This window comes from Eleutherodactylus coqui, chromosome 6, assembly GCF_035609145.1.
Source record: "Eleutherodactylus coqui strain aEleCoq1 chromosome 6, aEleCoq1.hap1, whole genome shotgun sequence".
Lineage (NCBI taxonomy): Eukaryota > Metazoa > Chordata > Amphibia > Anura > Eleutherodactylidae > Eleutherodactylus > Eleutherodactylus coqui.
This window is the reverse complement of record NC_089842.1, coordinates 88,811,376-88,832,801: the sequence shown is the minus strand read 5'-3', so window position 1 is coordinate 88,832,801 and position 21,426 is coordinate 88,811,376. Positions and strand designations below refer to the sequence as shown.

The window sequence follows — 21,426 nt, the reverse complement described above, 5'->3', positions numbered from 1 at the left end:
TTGTAAAATAAAAATTAACTTTTCTTCTAATTCAAATAATGCAACTTTCCATTTTATTTACAATGGGTACGGTTATGTTCTTATTAAAGGGGTTGTCTGCTTCGTACAATTACTTTTTGTTGGAAGGTTTCTCCGAAAATATACCTGATAACAGGTTGTCTCTGCTAGAGCTCCTAACATAATCAACCGTAATCTGCGGGGAATTCAGTAGCAAGTGTTAAACTTCCCTGAAGGGTCACCATAGGAGAAATTAAACATTACATGATGCCAATTGAACTCAATGGGCTGTCCATAAAATGCATGGATGTGCTGGATCCTTGAAAAATAGAGAAATGCTCTTTGAAGATACTGTATGCTTCAGCTAATAGATGATAGCCCCAAACGAGGCGTTCCCCTCTTTTAAAATAAATAATAGGGTATTTAATAATGAGTTTTCTAAACCACTCTACTATTTTAAATAATTAGACAGTGTCACAAGTATGGCAAAATATCTTATAATGTCCTTACTAAATTGTCAAAATAAGCTAGATGTTATTTGCCCAATAACACAATAATGCGTTTAGAAAGATTACGACAAAAAAATATGAAAAGTGGGTAGTCTACAGAAATGGGATGGACAAACTGCCAAAACGGTGGGAGGGAGCATGAAGGAACATGGTTTGCAAAACTTGTTGCCAGCAAAACAGATGAAAGAAAGTGAATTATAAAGCCAAGAGATATAGGAAGATTGTAATGGCATGAATAGAGAAAAATTGTCACATAGCTGAAGTCTTCTGCTGCTGGTCAACACCAATGCTTTCCAGAATAGGAGGACTCATTTGATGCTGAGTGCAGAAGACTGCCTCCTTCCTGTTGCTCTAGAAGTTCTCTTGGGAGTCTACTGCTGGGAATCCCTCAGTGTTTACTGTCACTACAGAGGTTTCCTTAGGTGTCGTCTGCCAGAAATCCCTCAGTGTTTAGTGTTCCCTTTTCCACTTCTCTGCTTCAATATCTCCTGTAGTGTATGGACTGACTGGCCAACAGTGAGGTGTTTCCTGTTGCCAGCCAATGAGCAATAATGGATGTGTATGTATTCTAGTTTTCCCCTCACATGGCCACCAGTTATTCTCTTGTGTGCAGGCATGCTGGGATAAGCTTCATCTGTAGGTCTAGTTTAAGTTCTGTCCTGTTTGTGCCATTCATCCAATGGTGGTCAAATGTCTGAATCTAGTCCTGTCTGTTTCCTCTGTCAGATACCTGAGCCATATGTCCAGTCAGTTCCTTCTGTCTGAATGGCTGTTCAATGTCTGAACTATCAGAAGAGTTGTTGTATGCCTATACCATGCTCAGTCTGAGGTGTTAGGTGTAGCAGTGAACTCCTGTCAGTTGTGTAACTTTGCATAGCCCTATTTGCATTTCCAACTGCTATATATTATTTCCTTCCCTCTATCCTTCCAAGCTAGATCCCCTAGGTCGAAACAAAATTGTTTGATGTTTTGGTGATGTCCATGAGGGTCACCATACTTGCACCCTGCATGAATGTAATACAAGCACTTGTTCACTCCACCACTTCTTTCCTTGTTAGGACAGCACAGTATTTAGAGGTCATTTTATTCCTTATTTATTTGCAAAGGCTGCAATACTTAAATAGATTTCCATGGCCCATGAAGAAAGGAAATAGGATCAACTTAATCTTGGCCTTTGTCTAATGGCATCACATCATAGGTGTTCTCCTTAAGGAGAAACAATACCCTTCCTGACACACATCTATAGGCCTCTTACTAACAAAGCCAAAAACCTGCTGCACACCAATGAAGGTAATCACCCGAAAACAGCCGTCTTTGTATGGTTATTCTGGCTTTGTCTCCCAATTCCCAGTCACTGTTATAAGGCTTGTTTAAAAAAACCTGACATTGACTTGCGAGAATGCTGCCTTCCAATAGGTGGCGCTACAGAGGTATTGTTCCATCTTCAAATTTGCATATTTCCTAGAGGAGTATCGATGCTCTCCTTAAGGAGAAAGGATACCCTTCCTGACCCATATCTATAGACCTCTCACTAGCCAAGCCAGAAACCTGATGCACACTGATGAGAGTAATCACCACAAAACAGCTGTCTATGCATGTTTATTCTTATACTTTGGTTCACAATTCCTACCCATTGCTATAAGGCTTGTTTTAAAAGTCTGATATTGACTTGCAGGAATGCTGCCTTCCAATAGGTGGTGCTGTAGAGGTATTGTTCCATCTTCTGATTGTCATAGGCCTTCATGGTATATAAGCCATTAAAAATATCAAGAAAAAAAAATAGAGAGGGACTCCTAATCAAAGGTGGCCAAAAAAATCTCTATTAACACTTATTATTGATGCCTGGGAATGAGTAGCGAGAAACAGAGGCAGAAGGTTAACTTTCAACAAAATATCAGCTGCAGAAATAGAGAATTGGACTGCCAGCAAACGGGACTGAAGATGATAGTTCACCTTTATCTGAGATACTTCAGGCTCCCCAGATTGTCTCCAGAGTAGTTGACTTGAAAATAGTTTTAAGGAATTTGATTATTTTTGTCTGGTCCTGCAGATATATTGTAGAGTTGTGTAACTATAGACTTGGGAATTCAGGTGGACATAGAATCCTTATAGTTTAGCAATGGAGTTCTTCTCAATATATTGAAATCTTATATTGTAGTAGAAGAAGCATTAGTATCCAGTGGATTGGGAAGATATTTTTTTTTAATTCTGCATTTACTATTCTGCAAAGTAATGGATTTGTATCATAATGAATGTAGCTTGTGAGCATCACTACAAATACTACAGACTCAGTTTAGTAGTCTACAGTGGGGCCAACTTGAAAGCTTTGTAACTAAAACGCATCTGAACAATGCAGAGTGTTTCAAAACAGTTACCCAAGAAACAGCATTGTGTTCAGTCCAAAGGACTGTCATGGGGAAAAAGTATATTGTGTTGGAGCCAATATGGTATCCTAGAGAGTGCTTTTGAACACGGGCCAGAAATATTGCTCTGCAAAATGCATCATGCTCAGTTCAAAAGCAATTTTAGAGAGAGTTCATTAAGTTGAAGACCGAAACCACTACAAAGACAAGGCCCGTTATCATGACTCCTCCATCATAGGCAGGCTGTCTTTCCCAATATGATGTCCTGGCTTACTGTACGTAGCATGACAATAAATGTCATTACACTACCAGACAAGTATACATCAGCTACAGGCTAGAAGCATTTCTGAAATATACTGAGTATCAAAAAGACTTTATGTAAAAGAAATGTAGTGTCAAATTTATAATAGGGTCTTCAAATAGGTAAATTTAGGTTGGTTGAGGACCTGGGAAATAAAAATCTATGGTACCTGGATTTTACCTGACTACCTACCAGCTGCCACAAATGGGAGAGGTGGCAGCTGGTGGCCCTCTCCAATGAAGTCTATAGGTTTTATGAAGAAAACAAAGACAGCAACTCCTATTTTATGACCTATCCATAGCATCCAACTTTTCGCATGATCAAAAAGGGACAACTAAAGAATTTGTCTCATTTTGTCAACCATTTTTATACAAAAGCCAGCCCGGCAATCAGCATGAAAATGTAAAATTACATGATGGACATTCAATGATGTCTAGTTGTCCCTGTGGAATACATTTGAAGGGCTTTCTTGATAGGACATTCCTTTAAGGTCCATGGAAAAATGATCCACATTTGGTCCAGTGGAAGAAGATTTAAGGAGTAAAGAGACTGAAGTGCAGAAGGGTTTGTGTACAAAGTAGGAACTGTTCCTCCAAAAGATTGACATCAGTTAGGTTTTTATTTTGCACATTGTATGGAGTATGCAAAATGAGCCACTAGAACTAGAGAGCTGAAGGAAGTATTCCTATCTTCAACATTTAAGGCATATCTGTCAAGAGAAGAGGGGTCTGAACTAGAGATGAGCGAACGTACTCGTCCGAGCTTGATACTCGTTCGAGTATTAGCGTGTTCGAGATGCTCGTTATTCGAAACGAGCACCACGCGATGTTCGAGTTACTTTCACTTTCATCTCTGAGACGTTAGCGCACTTTTCTGGCCAATAGAAAGACAGGGAAGGCATTACAACTTCCCCCTGCGACATTCAAGCCCTATACCACCCCCCTGCAGTGAGTGGCTGGCGAGATCAGGTGTCACCCGAGTATATAAATCGGCCCCTCCCGCGGCTCGCCACAGATGCGTTCTGACAGAGATCAGGGAAAGTGCTGTCTTGCTGGAGTTGCTATAGGGAGAGAGTTAGGAGTATTTTAGGCTTCAAGAACCCCAACGGTCCTTCTTAGGGCCACATCTAACCGTGTGCAGTAGTGTGGAGGCTGCTTTTTGCAGTGTTGCACTTTTTTTTTTTTTTTGTATATAGGCCGTGCAGAGCATTGCGCCCTGCAGTAATTATACATAGTCCAGGGCCAGTAGTGGTGGTGAGGCAGGGACAGAAGACATATTTATTGAATATAGGCAGTGGGCCTTTCCAAAAACATTTGGGAAAAAAAATCTATTTGGGCTGCCTCTGACTGTCCTCAGTGTACTGGGTCTGTGCTGGGGGTAATTGTCCTAATTCATACGCAGCCAGCTAAGTGTTACAGCAGGCTTGCGCAAAATTATTTCCTGGCTCTGTGTTGACTGTTACATCACCGCTGTATTCCAGTCCACAGTGCAACAGTTTGCAGTTATTTTACATACTCCAGGGCCAGTAGTGGTGACGCAGAGAGAGAAGACATATACAGTGTATATATGCAGTGGGCCTTTCCAAAAACATTTGGGGAAAAAAATCTATTTGGGCTGCCTGTGACTGTCCTCAGTGTACTGGGTCTGTGCTGGGGGTAGTTGTCCTAATTCATACGCAGCCAGCTAAGTGTTACAGCAGGCTTGCGCAAAATTATTTCCTGGCTCTGCTGTGCGTTCCGTAAGCGAAATCAGCCTCCAACCACAGGCCAATAAGTGGCACATTTAATTACAGCGTTCTGTTTCTGTACTACTGTATGCTGTATGCATGCTGAGGGGTAGGGGTAGGCCTAGAGGACATAGACACGGGCGAGGACGTGGAGGCCCAAGTCAGGGTGTGGGCACAGGCCGAGCCAGTGCAGTGGCCAGGGGTAGAGGCAGGGCCAGACCGAATAATCCACCAATTGTTTCCCAAAGTGCCCCCTCACGCCATGCCACCCTGCAGAGGTCAAGGTGCTCTACGGTGTGGCAGTTTTTCACAGAGACGCCTGACGACCGACGAACAGTGGTGTGCAACCTTTGTCGCGCCAAGATCAGCTGGGGAGCCACCACCACCAGCATGCGCAGGCATATGATGGCCAAGCACCCCACAAGGTGGGACGAAGGCCGTTCACCGCCTCCGGTTTGCACCACTGCCTCTCCCCCTGTGCCCCAACCTGCCACTGAGCTCCAACCCCCCTCTGAGGACACAGGCACTACCGTCTCCTGGCCTGCACCCACACCCTCACCTCCGCTGTCCTCGGCCCCATCCAGCAATGTCTCTCAGCGCAGCGTCCAGACGTCGCTAGCGCCACTGTTTGAGCGCAAGCGCAAGTACGCCGCCACGCACCCGCACGCTCAAGCGTTAAACGTGCACATTGCCAAATTGATCAGCCTGGAGATGCTGCCGTATAGGCTTGTGGAAACGGAGGCTTTCAAAAGCATGATGGCGGCGGCGGCCCCATGCTACTCGGTTCCCAGTTGCCACTACTTTTCCCGATGTGCCGTCCCAGCCCTGCACGACCACGTCTCCCGCAACATTGTACGCGCCCTCACCAACGCGTCTACTGCCAAGGTCCACTTAACAGCAGACACGTGGACAAGCACAGGCGGGCAGGGCCACTATATCTCCCTGACGGCACATTGGGTGAATTTAGTGGAGGCTGGGACAGAGTCAGAGCCTGGGACCGCTCACGTCCTACCCACCCCCAGAATTGCGGGCCCCAGCTCGGTGCTGGTATCTGCGGCGGTGTATGCTTCCTCCACTAAACCACCCTCCTCCTCCTCCTCCAACGCAACCTCTGTCTCGCAATCAAGATGTGTCAGCAGCAGCAGCAGCACGTCGCCAGCAGTCGCTGTCGCGCGGCGTGGCAGCACAGCGGTGGGCAAGCGTCAGCAGGCCGTGCTGAAACTACTCAGCTTAGGAGAGAAGAGGCACACGGCCCACGAACTGCTGCAGGGTCTGACAGAGCAGACCGACCGCTGGCTTTTGCCGCTGAGCCTCCAACCGGGCATGGTCGTGTGTGAAAACGGCTGTAACCTGGTGGCGGGTCTGCAGCTCGGCAGCCTCACGCACGTGCCATGCCTGGCCCACGTCTTTAATTTGGTGGTTCAGCGCTTTCTGAAAAGCTACCCACACTTGTCATACCTGCTCGGAAAGGTGCACCTGGTCAGCGCACATTTCCGCAACTCCAAGACGGACGCTGCCACCCTGCGGACCCTGCAACATCGGTTTAATCTGCCAGTGCACCGACTGCTGTGCGACGTGCCCACACGGTGGAACTCTACGCTCCACATTTTGGCCAGACTCTATGAGCAGCGTAGAGCTATAGTGGAATACCAACTCCAACATGGGCGGCGTAGTGGGAGTCAGCCTCCTCAATTCTTTACAGAAGAGTGGGCCAGGTCCTTGGAAACTTTGAGGAGTCTACCCAGATGGTGAGCGGCGATGCTGCAATCATTAGCGTCACCATTCCTCTGCTATGCCTCTTGAGAAGTTCCCTGCAAAGCATAAAGGCAGACGCTTTGCACTCGGAAACGGAGGCGGGGGAAGACAGTATGTCGCTGGATAGTCAGAGCACCCTCATGTCTATATCTCAGTGCGTTGAGGAGGAGGAGGAGGGGGAGGAGCATGAGGAGGAGGGGGAAGAGACAGCTTGGCCCACTGCTGAGGGTACCCATGCTGCTTGCCTGTCATCCTTTCAGCGTGTATGGCCTGAGGAGGAGGAGGAGGATCCTGAAAGTGATCTTCCTAGTGAGGACAGCCATGTGTTGCGTACAGGTACCCTGGCACACATGGCTGACTTCATGTTAGGATGCCTTTCTCGTGACCCTCGCGTTACACGCATTCTGGCCACTACGGATTACTGGGTGTACACACTGCTCGACCCACGGTATAAGGAGAACCTTTCCACTCTCATTCCCGAAGAGGAAAGGGGTTCGAGAATGATGCTATACAACAGGGCCCTGGTGGACAAACTGATGGTAAACTTCCCATCCGACAGCGCTAGTGGCAGAAGGCGCAGTTCCGAGGGCAAGGTAGCAGGGGAGGCGCAGAGATCAGGCAGCATGTACAGCGCAGGCAGGGGAACATTCTCCAAGGCCTTTGCCAGCTTTATGGCCCCCAGCAAGACTGTGTCACCGCTCCCCAGTCAAGGCTGAGTTGGCGGGAGCACTGTAAAAGGATGGTGAGGGAGTACGTAGCCGATCGCACGACCGTCCTCGGTGACGCCTCTGCCCCCTACAACTACTGGGTGTCGAAGCTGGACACGTGGCCTGAACTCGCGCTGTATGCCCTGGAGGTGCTTGCTTGTCCTGCGGCTAGCGTCTTGTCAGAGAGGGTGTTTAGTGCGGCTGGGGGAATCATCATGGATAAGCGTACCCGCCTGTCAACCGACAGTGCCGACAGGCTTACACTCATCAAGATGAACAAAGCCTGGATTTCCCCAGACGTCTCTTCTTCACCAGCGGACAGCAGCGATACCTAAGCAATACGTAGGCTGCACCTGCTGATGGAAGCATCGTTCTCTATCACCATCAAAAACGGGGACATTTTTGCTTCATCAATCTGTGTATAATATTCCTCCTCCTCCTCCTGCTCCTCCTCCTGAAACCTCACGTAATCACGCCGAACGGGCAATTTTTCTTAGGCCTACAAGGCTCCGTCATATAATTTTTCTAAACAATTTTTATACGTTTCAATGCTCATTAAAGCGTTGAAACTTGCACCTGAACCAATTTTTTATTTAACTGGGCTGCCTCCAGGCCTAGTTACCAATTAAGCCACATTAACCAAAGCGATTAATGGGTTTCACCTGCCCTCTTGGTTGGGCATGGGCAATTTTTCTGAGGTACATTAGTACTGTTGGTACACCAATTTTTTGGGGCCCTCGCCTACAGTGTAATCCAATTAATTTTTTGCCCCCCTGCATTAAAGCTGACGTTACATCAGCTGTGTTGGGCACTGCAATGGGATATATTTATGTACCGCCGGTGGGTTCCAAGGAGCCACCCATGCTGTCGGTCCACACGGAGTTGTAACTACATGTGTCCACTTCTAAAGAACCCCAGTCTGACTGGGGCATGCACTGTGGGCCGAAGCCCACCTGCATTAAACCTGACATTACCTCAGCTGTGATGGGCAATGCTATGGGATATATTTATGTGCCGCCGGTGGCTTCCTGGCACCCACCCATGCTGTTGGTCCACAGGGACTTCACAATAGGGAGTTGTACCTGCCTGTGTCTATCAATGAAAAATCCCGGTCAGGTTGGGGCATGCAGTGTGGGCCGAAGCCCACCTGCACTTAATCTGACGTTAGCTCTGCTGTCCAGGGCACTGCAATGGGATACATTTATGTACAGCCGGTGGGTTCCAGGGAGCCACCCATGCTGTGGGTGCACACGGAATTCCCATTGCGGAGTTGGGGATTCCCAGTTGTACCTGCCTGTGACTATTTATAAAAAACCGCGGTCTGACTGGGGCATGCAGACACCTTCACAGAATGAATAGTGTGTGGCACATAGGTTCCCCATTGCTATGCCCACGTGTGCAGCTCCTGATGGCGGTGGCACAGGATTATATTTCTCATTGCTTCTGTACAGCATTGTGGGCTATCGCCCCGCCCCTTTTAAAGAGGGTCGCTGCCTAGCCGTGCCAACCCTCTGCAGTGTGTGCCTGCGGTTCCTCCTCATGGCAGACTCACTTATAAATAGACATGAGTGTGGTGTGGCATGAGGGCAGCTGAAGGCTGCGCAGGGACAATTTGGTGTGCGCTGTGGACACTGGGTCATGCAGGGGGGGGGTTGGGCAGCATGTAACCCAGGAGAAGTGGCAGCGGAGTGTCATGCAGGCAGTAATTGTGCTTTGTTGGAGGTAGTGTGGTGCTTAGCTAAGGTATGCATTGCTAATGAGGGCTTTTCAGAAGTAAAAATTGTTGGGAGGGGGGGGGGCCCACTCTTGCCGCTATTGTGGCTTAATAGTGGGACCTGGGAACTTGAGATGCAGCCCAACATGTAGCTCCTCGCCTGCCCTATCCGTTGCTGTGTCGTTCCCATCACTTTCTTGAATTGCCCAGATTTTCACAAACGAAAACCTTAGCAAGCATCGGCGATATACAAAAATGCTCGGGTCGCCCATTGACTTCAATGGGGTTCGTTATTTGAAACGAACCCTCGAGCATCGCGAAATTTTCGTCCCGAGTAACGAGCACCCGAGCATTTTGGTGCTCGCTCATCTCTAGTCTGAACCCCTGTTCCCTATAAAAGTGAATGAAGAAGTGAACACATCCTGCAGATACGATATAAATGTGGGAGATGGGAATATTCTGCTAATAACTTTACTTTACGGAAATATTGGACAGGAGTAGATGACTCCAGGAGAGATGGTAGCATGCATGTCAACTTGAGTGACATTAAAAGACACTGTTATCACATTTAAGCCCCATAAACTAGAGGAAGGGGGGTGGGAGTCCTGGGAGCTGTGGTGTTCCATACTCACCGGATGCCCCGTTCCAGTGCTGTGTCCTCGCAAAGTTGGCGCATGCCAGCAGCTTGACTCTTTCTGTGGGCACACATCCCAAAGAGATGAATGGAAGATGCACTGGCGGAAAGACTTAAGCTGATGGTGCATGACAACTTTGCAGAGACACAACACTGGAAGGAGTATGAAACACAACTCTCTGTTCCCTTACCTTTGAGCCCTATAATGTAGTTTTGGGGCTCAAAGGGGATTATAGTGTCCCTTTAAATATACAATGCAGAAACAAACAGCAATATGGAACGGCACAGATAAATATACACAAAGTAATTAATCCTACATCAACCGAGCTCCAGGAATGACTTTAATGCCATAAAGTCTGAGCTGCAATGAGAGCTCATTGCATCAGATGAGTGAGCATCCACCAACATGATATACACAGCGAGGGCCCCGTCTGCTCACAGAGCTCTCACTATCTGCTGCTCTTTAGGAAACAGGCAGAGGGAAACAAATAACCGAAATGAGGATAGCTTCTATAGTTTGTCAGGAGGCTCCAGGTGCTTTCAAGCCCATTATCTCCTCCAGCAGCCCCCAAAATTGAGAGCGAATATCTACCAAGGCCAATATGACAAGAATAAGGAATGGATCACAAAAGAGTAAGGACAAACCTGAATCACAGAAATGTCAAATCAGAGCAGATTGCAGAGCACAAGTAGATGGGGAATAGCTGCAGCCTTCAAAGGCTAGCACAACACACTCTATAGATCTTACTATCTAGAGCGTTAATCAATAGAGGTCATTTTGATGGACAATTCGGTTGGGTCTCCCAGGGCAGCAACTGTTGACTACAGTGAAATCTTTGGCAAATTGACACCCTCCTGCGATTTCAGTCATTTTGTGGAATTAACCAACACTTTATCAATTCACTAGGACATTAATGAGGCAAGAAGAATACGGCACTATCATTATATGACTGATTCATAGCCAATATACTGGATGCAGTACCATAAGCCTAAAAGGTCCAATGATTGTAAAATGACCTATTTTACCGAGTAAGCTGTGTATTTGGAGGAAACTAGAATGATGGACCTGCACATTGATGAATAGCTTTAGGGTTTACTTATCCAAACCTATAACGGATCACTAACATAAAAAACATTGCCTAAAGATTTGTTAGTCCTATGGGACTTAAGAAACCCTCTGGCATTTTAATAGGTCCATGCCTAGGGCAGCCCTGAAGGAAAGGGTGTCTGCTCTAAAATGGAACCGGTCAGGTCTCTAACACGGCCCTGCTTCCGAACAGCACAGTATAGTGACAGACAGGCTGATTTTAGTGGTCTGTCACTTATACCTATCAGTGCAGGAGTTTTGTAATGCTTACATTTGTAAGCATGCAATGCCTGGCGGAAATGAGTCTGAGGACATCCATTGACATTCATATATTCACTGTTTTCTCTGACCCACTGACACTGATTGACAAGCCTTTACATATGCATAGTAAGGGTGGCTTCACATGGGCCGATCCTCACTTGAGCAATTGCTCAAAAGACGAATTACAGGTGACCGTCATCCTATGTAAATGCAGGACCCGGCAGGGAAAGCGAGCGAGAGCTCACTTGTCAGAGTTGCTATGAATGACTTACTATTTACTCTGAATTGAGGTGGGTGGCCAAAAGAGATCTCCGGCGTCCTTCACCTCCATTCACCAAACGACTATTGCTTCTATGTGAAAGGACATAGGAGCAATAGTGGTATAATTGTTGGGATTGCTGTTGGGTACTTAAAGGGGTTTTCCCATGGCTTAAAATTGCTCCACGGCCACTCTGTCCTTCCTGGTTGCTGCTGAGCAGCACATGTGACTGCTGCAGCCAATCACTGACTATAGAAAGTCATTGCTGTGGCCAGTGATTGGTTGCAGCAGTCACAGGTCCAGGTCAGCAGAAACAACATAGTTATTATGAAGCAATTTTGAGAAAACTGCTTTGTGTGCCTGACAGACATGTCGTACAAAGTCACCCTAACACAGCGAGCACAGAGAGACAAGACAATCAGAAGGTACGATAGAGGGACTATTGTATATATGCATACAGATTTAAGTACAAGTCCAATTCCAAAAAAGTTGGGATACGGTGTAAATAAAGGTCAAGAAAAAAAGAATGCAATGAATTGGAAATCTCATATACTCATATGTTATCCAGATATGAGTAGTAGTAACCGGCAGCAAACAGGAATGTAGAAAGATACAAAAATATTTTATTACCCCATTACAAAAAAGAGTAGCGATGTTTCGGTCAGGTTGACCTTCCTCAAGCTAATACATACTCATTAAAGTGCACACTATATATAGGTAATGTGAGATAAACAGACCAATAAAAACATGTTATACACAGGTATACCTCCTAAATCGCTGATTGCCCCGTCCTCCACGTCCTGGCTGGTGCCGAGCGCATAGTGAATGACATCATCTCATAGCCGACCCGGTTGAGAACACATATCAGAAGGTGAAAGGGAGACTTTTTTCCATTTCATTTAAATAAATGAACTCATTTAGAAATTGATGGCAGCGACACATCTCACAAAAGTTGGGCCAGGGCCATGTCTACCATTGTGTAACATCCCCTCTTTTTACAACAGTCTGTAAACATCTGGGAAGTGAGGAGACCAATTGCTGGTGTTTTGGGAGAGGAACGTTGTCCCAATCTTGTTTGATGTTGGATTCTAGCTGCTTAACACTCCTGGGTCTACTTTGCTGGATTTTTCGGCATCTTAATGCGCCAAATGTTTTCTATTGGTTGAAGGTCTGGGCTGCAGGCGGCCAGTTCAGCACCCGCACTCTTCTTCTGTGAAGCCGTGCTGTTGTGATGGCTGCAGTATGTGGTTTAGCATTGTCTTGCTGAAATATACAAGGTCTTCCCTGAAAGAGACATTGTCTGGATGGGAGAATATGATGTTCTAAAACCTCTACTGTATACACTGTTCAGCATAATAGTGCCTTTTAACCCCTTAGTGACGACGCCTGTTTGCGCCTTAGTGACTGAGCCAAATTTTGGAAATCTGACATGTGTCACTTTAACATAGAATAACTCCATAAAGGTTTTGCATATCCCAGTGATTGAGATTGTTTTTTCGTCACATATTGTACTTTATTTAGGTGGTAAAAATAGACCGATAGAATTTGTGAATATTTATTGAAAGTGCCAAAATTGGGGACATTTTGGAAAAAATGTTATTTTTTCACATTTTCAACTGTAATATCTCAAATATGTGCAAACATACTGTACAAATTTTTGATAAGATATATATTTCCATCTGTTTACTTTATTCTTGGCGCACATTGGAAAAACTTTATTTTTTCTTTAACCATGTGGGAGACATACAAATTTAACATTAATTATCAACATTTTGAGGAACGCTTTGTTTTCCTACAGCAAGCCAAGATTGCAAAGGCTGATAGGTATCAGAATGATAGATACCCCAACAAATGACCCCATTTTAAAAACTACACCCCTTAATGTATTCACTGAGGAGGGGAGGAGTATTTTGACCCCAAAGTTTTTCTCTCAGAAATTAATGCAATTTAGAGGAAAAAATTAAAATTTCTTATCTTTGCAAACATGTTATTTTAAAGACATATTTTTTTCTATAGTACACATGAAAATGAGGATTTACACCCCCAAATGGACACCCCTGTCTGTCCTGTATTCATAAACATACTCATTGTGGCCCTAATCTTATGTCCGTATGCACAAGGGGGCCCAAATTGAAAGGAGCAGCTGGTCGCTTTCAGTACAGACATTTTGACGATGGGCGCGTGCGCAGAAACCGAGGTAAGTTCTGTGAATAAATCCGGGGGCCTTAGGCACATAATTTCATATGATCTGTGAGGGGAGATGAAACTAACTTTAAAATTTATTTTTTTTTACACTTTTTTGAACTTTTTTTTTACTTTGCATGATCACTGTTGTCAATTGGATAACAGGGATCATATCACCAGGAACCACGTACAGTGGTCCCCAGTGATAGCTCTCTGCTCCAAGCTGCACATGCTGGCCGGGAGCATAGGGATTTTAACCCCTTAGTGACCGGGCTTTTTTGCTTTTTTCCATTTCTGTTTTTTCCTACTCCCTTTTAAAAAATCGTAGCTCCTTTATTTATCCATCGACGTCGCTGTATGAGGGCTTGTTTTTTGCGGGACGAGTTGTATTTTTCAGTGGCACTATTTATTGTACCATATAATGTACTGAAAAACTATTTAAAAATTCTTAGCGGAGAGAAATGGAAAAAAAAACGACATTCCACCATCTTTCGGTGCGTCCTGTTTCTACGGCGCACAGACTGCAACAAAAACGACCTGATATTTTGATTCTATGGGTCAGTACGAATACTACGATACCAAACCTATATAGTATTGTTTTTGCTGTAGTATTTGTATTTTTTTTTTAAGATATTTCATTTTTTTTTTCAATTATTTTCTGCGGTCATTTTGTGCGCACGATAACTTTTTTTACTTTTCCGTCGACGTAGTTGAACAAGGGCTCATGTTTTGCGGGATGTCATGTAGTTTCCGATAGTGTCAATTTGGAATACATACGACTTTTTGATCGCTTTTTATTGCATTTTTTCTGGGAGACAGAGTAACTAAAAAAATGCATTTCTGGCATTCTTTATTTTTTTTTCGGACGACGTTCACTGTGCAGAAAAAATAATGCACTACTTTGATAGATCAGACTTTTACGGACGCGGCGATACCAAATACATATTTTTATTTTATGATTTAGATTTTTTAATAATAGATATGGCAAAAGGGGGGTGATTTACACTTTCATAACTTTTTTTTTTTTTTACAATTTAAAAAACTTTATTGATCTTTTTTTTTACTTTACTTTGAAGTCCCCCTGGGGGACTTTAACATGCGATGCTTTGATCGCTCCTGCAGTATGACGTAATGCTATAGCATTACGTCATACTGCTTTTTTACAGGCAGTCTTTCAAGCCACCCTGTGTGGATGGCTTGATAGGCAGCCTGCTAAGGCAGCCCTGGGGCCATTCATTAGGCCCCCGGCTGCCATGACACCTGCACGGCTCCCCCGATCTCACCGCGGGGGGGCCGTGCGGGACCCCCAAACAGCGTTCGGGGGATTTAAATGCCGCTGTCAGAATTGACAGCGGCATTCAAAGGGTTAATAGCCACGATCAGCCGAACAGCTATTGCCTGCGGGTGTCAGCTGTAATAAACAGCTGACGCCCGCACTGTATGGAGGGAGATAGCGGCGCTACCTCCCTCCATACACGTCCTGCAACAGCAGGACGTAAAAACACTATAGGGTGGTCACTAAGGGGTTAAATTTCCTGGGGTGCAAGCCCTTCAATACCAAGGAAGCAGGAGATTTCAAATATCCCGTGCCAATCTGGTTATCTGCACATTGGTCGCCATTTTCACTTAGGCACGCATGCGCAGAAGATACCGGAGGATCTGTCCCAGACCAGATGATCGTGGGACATCACGGAGGACCTGGGTGAGTAGTTTCAGCCCCCATCATGGATGCGATCCGTGATGAAAAGAATTTCAAATTTCGATTAATCTGACCACAAAACAGTTCTCTGTTTTGCCTCAATTTGAAATGAGCTTTGACCCAGAAAAGACGCTGCATTTCTGGATTGTGGTAATATATGGCTTCTTCTTTGCATGATACAGTTTACACTTGTATTTGGAGATTGCATGGTATACTGTGTTTACAAATAATGATTTCTGGAAGTATTCCTGAGCCCATGCAGTAATTTGCATTACAGAATCATGCCTGTTTTTCATGCAGTAATGTCTAAGGGCTCGGTCACACGAGCGTTTTTTGGTCCGATCTGCAGATGCGCTTGCGATCTGCAGATCTATAGACCCAATGCATCCCAATGGGATCGGTCACATGTCCAATAAATTATAGGACACAACGATGCGCAGAACGCGTCTACCTGCGGTCTGCGCATCGTTGTGTTCTATATATGCGCTCAATGGGACTGACGGTAGCAGCGCCGACCCCATTGAGAATATATACTTAAAGATCGTTCTTCTCTGCCACAGCTGTAACAGCTGTGGCAGAGAAGAATGATGTTCGCCCATTGAATTCAATGGAGCCGGCAATACAGCCGGCTCCATTGAAAGCAATGGCCTGCCGGCAAGCGCTGGATGTATTTTCGGGTAAGGGCTTAAAATATAAGCCCTTCCCCGAAAGCCATCCTGAAAATGTGTAAAAAAAAAAAAAAAGTATACTCACCTTTTTCCTGCAGCCGGAGTTCAGCCGCGTCCGGCCGGCAGTTCTCCTGAACTGCTCTGTGTAGTATTCAGCAGGCGGGGATTTAAAATCCCCACCTGCTGAATAGGCTGCCTCTGACTGGTCACAGCCCTCACCAATCAGAGGCAGCTCTCACTCACCCATTCATGAATTCATGAATGGGTGAGTGCTGCCTCTGATTGGCTGAGCACAGGGACCAATTAGAGGCAGCTCTCAGCTATTGAATGACAGCTGAGAGCTGCCTCTGATTGGTAGCAGGGCCAAGTTGAAAGGCAGAGCCACAGCTCCCACGGTCTTCCTGGCCACCGAGGATCAAGGCGCAATCCGGCTTGAGGAAAAAACGGCCTCAAGATGATGGTCGTGCGCCGCGGACGGCGCTGCACATCAAGCACCCCCAACTCCAACGTGCACTTACCGCGGCCTGCAGCATGCCAGCAGGGCCAGGGGAGGCACAGTGCTATCCAGCGGCCGGCAACATCAGGAGCACACGCCGCGGGACTTCCCCCACCCACCCAAGCCGCTGCCGAAGCCCAAGTGCAGAGAGCGGCAGCTGTCAGTGGGGGAGCGGGGACACGGATGTCACAGTCCCAGCACTGGCGAAGAAGACGCAGTGAGGGCGCCATGTGTCATCAGGGGAGCGGCGTCCATGGCGATGACAGTCCTGGCGGCGGAGCACACCCAATACGCGCGCCAGCTGTTAGCGGGAAAACGGGTAACACGGAGCTGCAGTCCGTCTGCTGAGAGCGGGGGACCTTAGAGTGAATGTAATTTTTCTCCTTAGGCTTACATTATTACATGTTACTGCTGCCATATTACAATAGTAACATGGTAGCATTTGCAGCTAACAATGTAACCCTAAAAACTATTTTACACATCATGCACACATCAATTCACAGTGTCCTCATAGGACCTTAGGGCCTTCATCCTATCGGGAGCTGGAGGATATGACAGGGGCGTTCCTCCTGTGAAACCCCAAACGTCCGGTGGTGTCAAGATACACTAATACCGGGCTCTGGTCCTGGCACAAACTCTCCAGCTCTCTACAGATCAGCAATCATATTGGCAGGCACTCCGCACTGCAGTGGTGGTGTCTCTCTCTGTGTCTCTCTCTCCGTCAGTGGCGTTGGATACCATCGGTAATTCCTGGGTACGGCAGTCCCAGAGAAGGCTAAGGTTACCTCTCAGCCGCTTACATCCGTAGCCACACAGAACTGAAGGTGTCTGTGTGGCTCTCTCCTTCATCCAGCCTGACTGACTGGCAGACAACTCCAACTACAACTCACTGCTCTTGCAAACACCTCGCATTTACATACAAAAAAGCAGGATCACATGAGACACAACAAGATACAATTCTCAGACATCCTTGCATACCAGACAGTTAACCCATTCAGTGCTGCAGCTATGCAATACAGATCATATTCATGCAACATGAAAGACAGACAATACAATTAGCACGAGACAAATGCATTCATACATTATGGAGGGGCCCTGTTAATTCTGGGCCACTACAAGTGTAAAAGATTTCAACAAACTATCATTCACACTCTTCAACGACTTTCCTGGGTGACTAATCAGACGATAGTTGACCAATGTAAAGTAGGCTTACTTAGTACTTAACGACATGAAGCGGAAGAGGCGGCAGGGGAAGACATCTGATTGGCTCAGATCACACAGCTTAGATCTTACATCATACCCTGAAGAGCATGCCAGCATAGCAAGAATGAAAAGAAAAGCACACCTAAGCTTGGAAGACTTCCTTAAAGAGACAGGAGTATACTATAATGGCTGATACATCCCTATATGTTAGCATAGGCTATAAATTATTTTTGTAGTTGATCCATGCATTGTCATACCTCAGAAACAAGAACTCAGGTTCTGTATTAACTATGTGGACCTCAATTATTTTCTGCAATTGCCTTGTGGGTAATCCAGTCCTTATAGTCCTATAGCCTGATTGCACTTTGAGGTGCAGAAAATAAACTGCAGATAGCAGTGTAAGAGTAAATGATTTTGGCAGCATTACTGATGTATGGGACTTGTGTCCTCTGTGCAGGCAGCTAAAATAACATCTTTGAGGATAATCAATAGGGTAAATCAGACAGGAGAACAATTGTATAATAACTTTAACCGCTGGAAGGAATGATAGACAAGGCAGACGTATCTGAGCCTGTCTTGGTACATACTCAGGAGGTCATGCAATGCAAAGCCAGCATTTTTACAGCTTGCCCTAGCAACCTTTGGCAATCTGGCTGAGCATCTGACAAGTGCCAAAGGCATAGCGCCAAAACTAGGATATAATTTTCACAGACACGTTGCTACTATGCCAACAGGAATTATATATCAGGCCTGTGTTGCACACAATGTGGGCATGGGTTAACACATTTTATTGTAATGTACAGAATTGTGCATTGCCAACAGTATATAGAAAGAGCAGGTACCATCAGTGATAAGTAGTGTTGAGTGATTATTGAAATAACTGGTTCAGGAATGCCAACCAGATTTTAAAAAATAATTATGAATCAGGACTCCTGATTCTGACTTCCATTAAAATCAATAGGAGTATTGGGTTCTCTAATTTGGCCTCCTTGAATAACAGTGGAGGTGCTGGTGGTTAGCACTGCTCCCTTGCAGTAGTAGGGTCCAGCGATCAAGTCCCCATCAAGGTCAGATTCAAACCCAGCAGTGTCAAGCCAACACACCTGTTCTTTTTGCTCAAAGCAGAGAGTCAATATTTTGGTTTTTTTGCTAAAAATTGGTTTGGGATGATCCCAGGGGTGTAACTATAGGGGTGCTGGGAATGCGGTTGCACCTGGGCCCAGGAGCCTTAGGGGGCCCATAAGGCCTGTCTTCTCCATATAGGGAGCCCAGTACTATGTCTAAAGCATTATCGCTGGGGGCACTGTTACAGATTTTGCATTGGGGCCCAGGAGCTTCAAGTTACGCCTCTGGATGATCCAATCCAATTTAGCAAAAATCAGGCTGATTTTATCGCCCAGCCAATCATGATAAACAATGCTAGTGAAAATCAACATATACTGTAGACCATGTTTGCAGAACAAAAGAATGTCTTATTACATCCAGAGTATTGAAGACAGCAGGCCATAGCAAAGAATAAAATGGCCCCTATTATGGTTTCCAGTTCTGCCACCCAGAGCAAAAGAGTCTGGTGTTTGTTTTCCTGTCAATGAACCTTGGTTTAATCCTCTCCTTGTTTGCCTACATTTCAGTTCTAGAGAGCATGTAGTGACCCAGAACTGTCACTACATCGTAATATTTACATATCTGGAATTGTGTGTATATGCGCCTTTGAATCTATATATTTGTATTGATGTCTTGCCTTGAAGGTGGTGGCTTGAGGTGAATACAGTACAGAGAGGGATAGAAAAGCCCAGTGACTCAGCTTCTTACAGAGCAGCCAATCAGCACCAAGCTGGTGGGAGGAGCAAAAGTTCTAAAAGTTCTAAAGAGAGTAGAATATAATGTAAAGTATTAAGCTTGTTGAGAGACAGTAGCTCAGATACATTTTTGGATCTAGACCCGTTAGGAGAAATAGTGCATTGAGAATGTTGCAGCTCCCAGGGCCATGGTGAGAACCTCACATGAGTAGTATAGAGCAGAGAGGGTAGCAGGTGCTTAAGCCACCATCCTCAGAACTGGATTCTCAAATTGGATAACAAAGTTTTGTGCCTTCCTCAATTGGACATTGAACCATTGTGCTTCTGTATCAAGATACAGGCCTGTACAATATACACTGCAGCTCTTTAAATACAGGGAGAGTTTTACGTGTCAATCAATGGCTGGCACAGAAGGAACTTCCTACAAAAGTGATCTATTCTACAGGTAGAGATAAGTAGTGTCTATGTAGCACTACCATTCTCTTTATAATCATTGAGTTCTCTCTTGTCTTTGTGCTAACTACTCTCCATCGTGGGGCCGCAGGTGTATTGCGACACTCTCACTGTGGAAATCCAGGATTTTATATTCTTCACTGCAGCCTCTATAGGACATTGTATTAGTTATAGCTCCATCATTATAAATAACCTCATTCTTCATCACGTTGTGCAGTTATGTAATATGAATGTACTCTCTACTTAAAACTAATTTTGTCTCTACCAGAATGGCATTTTATTCCAGCCAGAATAGATCATATGCAATGAGCATATGTTTGGAGACCGGGGCACCAAACAGGTATAGTATATCAAAGTGCTTACCAACACGTAGAGATGACAGCAATGAGGCACTAGGGGAGGTGAGACTCAGGAGCAGTAGGAGGAGCGGAGCTCCCAGCTCAGGTTGCAGCATCTTCTTCTACTCCTCATGGAGACGGATCGAGGCGCAGCCAGGCTGACACCACCTGTTGGAACAAGAAATTGCAATACATTCATTGTAGGGTCAAACATCAAGGAGTGACAACCAAGTTAGAGCTGACCAGCAACTTTTTTGCAAATATATGGCTGAAGCAAGATGACACCATCTTCTGAGCAATGACAAATATGTCTAGTATTCTTAGTTATTGTGAAGCTTACATCCAGCAGGGTACCAATTATGGACCACTAAACCAGAGAAAGTACAGAATGTTCCAACGATTTTCTATACAGGGATAGAATAGGAATAGTGTAATTTAACATGTTTGAGCTTTATAGCATTATTGTCTTGTAGCTTTCAGGTATGTGGGCCATATCATGAAGACTGTACCCCAATTAGCATCTTACCAAGTCATCTTTATATGCACTTAGCCTAACGTATATGTACATGGAGATCAGTGTTTAGAGAAGTTTTGAAAAGTTTGGTTCAGACGGTTTGCTGAACTTTTTTTTAAAAGTTATGTTCGTTCCGAATTTGTTTGAATGGAACCGAAAGTTCACCAAAAGCCCAAATGTTTGAGAATGTAATAGAGGGTTCTTATGTTTCTTAGACAGTGTTATACACCAGTATTCAGGACTAGTCTGGAGCAAACCAAACCACTAATACCCTGTTCCAAACTGAACTTGTAGCAAAGTTCAACCCGAAACAGTGTCCTACTGGTTCGGTTCTCTCAACACTAGTGAATATGCATGCTAACACCTGTATGCACCAATAGAATTACATAACTGTTTTGGATATAAGTACAGTGAAATCTCTGTTGATTTTGGAGAGGCATCACGGTATACCCTTGGATGGAGGAATGGTAGACATTGTGATGCCAGGATTTTGTATAATAACTTGAGAAGTCAGAAAATCTCTAACCTGTGGCTCTCCAGCTGCTTCAGAACTACAATGCTCTGTAGCTGTCATGCTGGGAGTTGTAGTTTTGCAACAGCTAATAATTTGCAGATTGGTTTAGACTGAGAACGATGCAGCAGTATCTGCAGAGACAGAGGACAATGTCTAGGTCATTTAGGAGAAAGTGTGGCTTCATCACCTGTGTGGCACTCATGTATCTGGTTGCGGTGACCTACATAGTGTGACAATACATATGG

At 45.2% G+C, this 21,426-nt stretch overlaps 1 protein-coding gene across 1 annotated transcript in view; it reads right to left on the bottom strand.

Moving 5' to 3' along the window:
* The window catches only part of GRIK5 (glutamate ionotropic receptor kainate type subunit 5), a 344,216-nt gene that overhangs the window by 170,193 nt on the left and 152,597 nt on the right, over positions 1-21,426 (bottom strand). Inside the window, exon 2 of the mRNA XM_066607146.1 lies at positions 20,179-20,321. Within this exon, the coding sequence (XP_066463243.1) occupies positions 20,179-20,269 (91 nt within the window). The 5' untranslated portion in view covers positions 20,270-20,321. The remainder of the gene's footprint in view (positions 1-20,178; positions 20,322-21,426) is intronic.